This window comes from Myotis brandtii, unplaced genomic scaffold (genome assembly GCF_000412655.1).
Source record: "Myotis brandtii unplaced genomic scaffold, ASM41265v1 scaffold17, whole genome shotgun sequence".
Lineage (NCBI taxonomy): Eukaryota > Metazoa > Chordata > Mammalia > Chiroptera > Vespertilionidae > Myotis > Myotis brandtii.
In genome coordinates this window covers 234,844-241,764 of record NW_005356259.1, presented here as the reverse complement: position 1 = coordinate 241,764, position 6,921 = coordinate 234,844, and the positions used below count along the sequence as shown (strand labels likewise).

At 35.1% G+C, this 6,921-nt stretch overlaps 1 protein-coding gene across 2 annotated transcripts in view; it reads left to right on the top strand.

Moving 5' to 3' along the window:
• PRKAR2B (protein kinase, cAMP-dependent, regulatory, type II, beta) overlaps positions 1-5,236 on the top strand; it is a 74,631-nt gene extending 69,395 nt beyond the window's left edge. The window contains exons 11-12 of one of the 2 annotated variants that reach the window (XR_001361400.1): positions 3,217-3,401; positions 3,707-5,236. Coding sequence is in view for 1 of the 2 variants with exons in the window: in XM_005862871.2 (XP_005862933.1) it covers positions 3,217-3,350 (134 nt within the window). In the remaining variant the exon portion in view is untranslated. Of the gene's footprint in view, positions 1-3,216 lie in introns of both variants that reach the window. The other variant, XM_005862871.2, reaches the window with a different exon arrangement.
• The last annotated feature ends 1,685 nt before the right edge of the window (positions 5,237-6,921 follow it).

The following is a 6,921-nucleotide window of genomic DNA, read 5'->3' as shown; positions in this document are numbered from 1 at the left end:
CTCCTGTGTCGAGCGTCTGCCCCCTGGTGGTCAGTGCATGTCATAGCGACCGGTCATTACACCATTTGGTCAATTTGCATATTAGCCTTTTATTATATAGGATAGGATAAGAATTCTGAGTACCAAATTTATATCTGACTTTTCAAATAAACAACATGCACTGTGTTCCTCAAAAAGAAGGCTAAAACAATATTTTTATAAAGTGAATTAAGCTCTGTGGGGGAAGTTGGAATGTCTGTGGGAATACTTACCATAGTCCCGGGAAACAAATGTTTAGGTTGTCAAAGCACAGTACAGTCTTCCTTATTGTTTTGCTTTTTAATTGCCTTTTTATGTTATATAGTAGTTTGGCAGAAATACCATCTTTAGCTGGAAGATGAGATTTTAAATATGAGAAATAACTTACTTTAATAATGAAAAATATAATTCAGGTAGTATCAATATAGTTGACATTTTCTTTTAAAAAAATGATTCAACAGTAATTAGCCACTCTTCATACACAGTTTAGTAGAAAAAATTTAGCTTTAATGTTCTTAAGATGTGCTAGTATCCTCAGAATTAACCTCTTAGAGAAGTCACTTTTTAAAGGTTTTAAAGTATAATATTAATCATACTTTAAAGCAGCGGTCGCCAACCTTTTGGACTTCACGGACCACCGGTGGCAACCGCTGCTTTAAAGTATTATGCTTGGATAAAAGAGAAGGTAGACAATGACAGGTAATTTCCCTGAGTAGAGATATTAGTAAAAGTGATGTGAGTGAAAGCCCATTATTTTCTATAACAAATTATATTCACATTAAAGAAAATTTGAGATATAAGAAAAGGTAGGAAAAACTAAGACGTTTTTATAGTTCCTTCTCATTTTTTATGTGCATGGGTTTTCTGTTTTTTGTTTGTTTTTTAACTAAAGCAGGTAAGTTTAATGATCAGAACAAAACAAGATCAGTTAGGAAAAATTCCAGACTCTGTGGTCACCCATATTTTAATTTTTAAGAGATTCAACTTTTTTAAGTCTTATAAACATTTCTGCCATTTATATTATGCCAGAAAATAAATGAATACTAAAAATGAGAAAATGGAAAAACAAAAAATAGATTGCTTTTGCTTTCAAACAGTTCTATACCAAAACATTTTGCTGAAGTGATTTTTAATCTGTACAAAACAGACTCTCTAAATCAGTGGTTCTCAACCTTCTGGCCCTTTAAATACAGTTCCTCATGTTGTGACCCAACCATAAAATTATTTTCGTTGCTACTTCACAACTGCAATGTTGCTACTGTTATGAATAGTAATGTAAATATCTGATATGCAGGATGGTCTTAGGCGACCCCTGTGAAAGGGTCGTTCTACTGCCAAAGGGGTCGCGACCCACAGGTTGAGAACCACTGCTCTAAATGATCCTCAGGATATATTACAAATTTGTTTTAGAATAGATTTGAATTTAAGTTTTACTAACAATGATTTCAATAAATCAGGTACTCCAGTACACAATGTGGAGGTACAATAATTATGTGATTACATCTTGATAATCCAAGGGGATGAAGATGTTTTTCAAATATGGAAATAAAATCTGTAGTATTAACCCTTTATAGACTACAATACTGTTGTCAGTTTCATATACTTTACTTTATAAAGAATTCCCACAGGACTAGATTTCTGGAGGTTTTCCCAGATATACACAGCTCATTTTCTGTTGTACTTACAACATCTGCAAAGTATGGCACACCTAGATCCAAATTCTTTTTTTATTTTTTGTTTTTTTTTTTTTTTAGAGAGAGAGAGAGAAACATCGGTTTGTTGTTCCACTTATTTATGCGTTCATTAGTTGATTTTTGTATGTGCCCTGACCGGAGATTGAACCTGCAACCTTGGTGTATGGGGAGGATGCTCCAACCAACTGAGCTACCCGGCCAGGGCCTAGATCTAGATTCTTATGATCAAGGGGCCTCAGAATTGCCTCCTCCATATACCCTTTGAGGTCAGCCCGATTCATAACCATTCCTGTAACGGGATCAATCTTTGTAATTGTGCCGAGGACCATTTGATTTGTTGCATTTCCCAGTTTCCAGTTTTCTTCATTACTCAGAGAGAGTTGCTGTGGAGACGGTGGGTTGTGCTGAAGGAGAGGTGGGGGAGGGGGGGTGTCACTGAGGCTGGACACTTGCGCCCAGGCTATGGCCTCACCTTATAGTCCTGCCCCAGGCATGGTTTTCTGTTTTTCAACAATTTTGTAAACTGCTCTTTTCATTCATTATAACTTAGGCATATTCTCATTTTATTACATCAAACTGTAACAATCTGTTAGGGTAATATGCACATTATAAACTATTTAATGTCCCGTCCCGTGTCCCCTCCTCGCCCCGAGCCCTACACACACACTGGTAAATATTTTGAGGGTTTTGGCTCCATTTGGAGGGAGGGCCTTTTTGATGTGTATAGACTGCTTTTCCATACATAGGATTTTCCCTTAGAAATGGTTTTAGAAGTGGGTTTTCTTTCTGTAGCTTTTGGTATATATTGCCAAGTCACTTTTATTTGTACCAGTTTACATGCTGCCAGCAGTGCAAGAATGGCCATTCACTCTATTTTTGTAAACCTTGCCTTTTTACCTTTTTGAAAGGCAAAAAAAAAAAAGTGAATTCTAGTTTGTAGTTAGTTCTGTGGTGGAGACTGATCATATTTTCCATGTGTGTATTATAAATTTAGTTTTTAGAAATGCATGAGACAGGCAGGTAAAATGACTTATATAGTTATAGAAGTGGACAAAAGCATTATTTTGGTTGCCATTTTTAAGTGACTAGACAATGGTATGAGTGTAAAAATTGTAAAAGGTAACATTTGGTCTTTCAAACATGGCATTATACACCCTGAGGGAAACAGAAAACACTCCTTGCCATCTCTGAGGATTTTATATTTACTCAGGTGTTTACATCACTAATTTTTTTTTTTTATTTCAAGGCCTTGCCCTTAACAGTCCCTCATTTTTTCTCAACCTGGATCAGGGACCCCCCACCAACCTTGCATTTACACATCATATTGCCCAGGGACTCTACTTCCTTTGGAAGTGGAACATTTTTATCTTTACGCCTTTTTCTTGTATATTTATCTAATAATAATTGCATTATTGACATAGGCAGAATATCATAAATGACTCAGAAATTCTGTAGATTTTCAAAGAATGTTATTCGTTTTTCTTTTATTCTCCCCTTTTCTTAGCCATGGATGTGCAAGCATTCGAAAGGCTTTTGGGACCTTGCATGGAAATTATGAAAAGGAACATCACCACCTACGAAGAACAATTAGTTGCCCTGTTTGGAACAAACATGGATATTGTTGAGCCCACTGCATGAAGCAAACGTATGGAGCAAGAAGACCTATAGTGACAAAATTACACAGTAGTGGTTAGTCCACTGAGAATGTGTTTGTGTAGATGCCAAGCATTTTCTGTGATTTCCAGTTTTTTCCTTTTTTTACATTTACAATGTATCAGTAAACAGAGTAGTGATTTAATAGGCAAAAGGCTTTAACATCACTTTCTAAAGAATAGATCATAAAAAATATCGACATACTGATAAAATGATTTTCTACTCCACAAAACTGACTGAAAGGTTTATTCAAATGATTGTAATATACTGCAAGTATCTGTTTAAGAAGATAATTAAAGGATGTTATCATAGGTGATCTGTGTTTGTTTTGACTTACTCAGAATGATATGTCAGTGACTGTGCCCATGTAAGAGGGAACTCGGCAATGAATCATGCTTTACAGCATGGCATCACATTCTTTTTACAACTCATTATATATATAGTAAGTACAATTTTAATCATTTTTCTTTTAAAGTTTTCCTGGCTTGAAAAGTTATATGCTGGCCTTGGCCTACTGGTGAAATGGTATAAAACATCATATGCAATTTAAAAACCTTTTATATTTTTGCAATAAAGTACATTTTGACTTCTTTGGCATAATGTCAGTAACCAATGGTTTTAAGGACAGGCAATTGAGTCACTGTAATAGGAAGAATCTTTTTTTAAGTAAGAGATCATTAACACTTTTTCCCTCTGCTTCCTTTTTCATTTGCAATTCTCTGTATTCTTTATCTTTAAAAATCTGGCTTTGACATTTAATGTCACCAAGTTTTTTTGAAAAGCTATTTTAATTTACTTGTTGTCTTCTAAAAGTCTAAGATCTTACATATACTACAAAAAAAAATGTTACCAAAAATAATTTGGGGTCCTTAACATCCCCACAGATTATTTTTGTTCTTCATTTGGTATCCATTGTAGCTTTCTTTCAGACATCTGCTCCCATAGGGTTCCTCCAAGATGGTAGAAATAAATTTTTAGAAACAAAATCATATGCAAAGATAAAAGGAATTTCTGCCCATGCCAAATGTACATTAGGCTTTGCCATTTGCTTTAGTGCAGAATGAACTCAACCAGAACAGATTTTCATCAATGATTTATAGACTTATTTTTGGCTGCATAAGATGAATTATATTCAACCAAAGCAATATAGCCTTACATTTCTAGCCTACATGAACCCAATGTCTAGAGAGTTTAATTTTAACCAGTTGATTTTTAACCAATCAATTCCATTTTGGAAACATGTTTTAAAGAAATATATACACAAGTAAAATTATTCTGTGGCTAGTGTGGTCTTATTAGAGAATGTTTATGGTCTTACTTGTATAATGAAAATGTGGTTTAAAATGTGAACCAGATTTTATATATATATATACAAGAAGTTGTAAAGCATAACTTCAGCCACATTTTAGAATACTTTAACAATTTTGCAAACTTTCTTGTAGGAAGAGAACTTACTACATGAAGATGACTTGTTTTCTTTTTTTTTTTAGACTGGGAGGTAAATGAATAGAGCAATGTTTTCTATGCATTCATCTCCCCTAGCCTGTGCTTTTCAATGTCCCAAAGTTTAATTAACAGAACAGGGAAGCTACTATGAAATTAGCTCAATACTTTGGATAACATGACTTGTTTTCTGTTTGATTTTATTTTAAGAGCCATGTTAATAAAAAAAACACAGGACCCCACATTTCTGGTTTATCATTCTGTATTCTATATTCACTATTTTGTTGCATAAGCTCATTGCTAACTATTCATGGAATAGCAAAAAATGCCTGTTTAATAAAGAACTCTGAGGCTGTGCCAGTTACATTATTTTCAGTATTGGTTATATTTAAATTTTCCTTATTAATAAAGCACACTTTTATAATATACTATGTTAATTGTGTTTAATGAATTTTTTTTGGCCCATTAAAAAAAATTCTCACCTGACAGTATTTTTTTAAAATTGATTTTAGAGAGGGAGGAAGGGAAGAGAGAGAGAGAGAGAAACATTAATGTGAAACAGGTTGCTTCCCATACATGTCAGACCAGGGAAGAGAGAAACATTAATGTGAAACAGGTTGCTTCCCATACATGTCCAGACCAGGGATTGAACCCGCAACTTAGGTATGTTCCCTGACCTGGAATCGAACCTGCAACCTACCAGTACACAGGACAGTGCTCTAAGTCACACCGACCAGGGCCTGAGGATATGTTTTCATTGACTTTTTTTTTAGAGAGGAAGAGGAGAAATAGACATCAATTTGAGAGAGCCTCATCAATTGGTTGCCTCCCATATACACTGCAACCAGGAATCAAACCCACAACCTAGGTATGTGCCATGACCAGAAATCAAACCCACAACCTTTTGGTGCATGGGACGACACTCGAACCGAGCCACCCGGTCAGGGCTGGCTTGTTTTTTAATATGACTTCCATAGTGCATATTGTCCCATGTGGAAAGCCTGAGAGAGAGCATATGTGAAAACTAACTACCTGTGGCAAGAAAGTGTGGTTCTGAATGGCAATAGAGTTTTAAAAAATCTATTCATATAATTGTGGTATGTTTATATAATTATGGTATATTAGATTACCAAATAAATCTGGCTAAGGAATTTATGTCTAAGTATCTAAAATGCCTCTCATTTGACTTGTGGATGTTATTAATCATTAATTAAGAAACCTTACTACTACCTGGAAATTCTCTGTTGAAGTTTCATTCGAGGATGTATAATGTGTGGCTAAGAATTCTCAGAGGCTCTGGCCAGGTAGCTCATTCGGTTAGCACGTCGTCCCAATACACCAAGGTTGCGGGTTTGGTCTCCAGTCAGGGGACATACAATAATCAACCAATGAATGCATGAAACAAATCAATGGTTCTCTTTCTCCCTTCCTTCCTGCCTCTAAAATCAGTTTTTGAAAAAAAGAATGTCTCAGAGAACACTCTTTTAACATAAAGGTTTTCCCCTTTATTATTATTATTATCATTATTTTGTTGTTAATCCTCACCCAAGGATATTTTTCCCATTGATTTTTTTTTTAGAGAGTGTGGAAGAGAGAGGGGAGGGGTAGAGAGAGAGAGAGAGAGAGAGAGAGACATCAATGTGAGAGAGATACACTAATCCCGCGACCTTTTGGTGGGTAGGCCAACGCTCTAACCACTGAACATACTAGCCAGGTCTCCCCTTAATTATTTTAAATAACTATAAAGTGTGTGTATATGCTTCCTGCATATCCATATGAACTAGGGCTTGGTGCATATATTTTAACATAAATAAATACAACCTGTGACACAAGTTGTATTTGATTTACTGTTATACACTTGTAGGTAGCAGACCATTTACTATGCTCAAAAATGCTGCCAGTGAAACATGGTGCATGAAACAAGGGACTATGCATTTTACTGAAATATGTAAGATTAAGTCCTGAGTCCTTTTCCTTTCTAAAGCATCTTTAAAATAATGATGTAATTTTCCCTACTTTTCTCAAGAAATGTTACGTCTCTGGCAAGGATTAGATGACCTTTGGCATTCTTAAAGAAAATAATGTGTAAGCCTAGAGGAGTAAATAATAAATC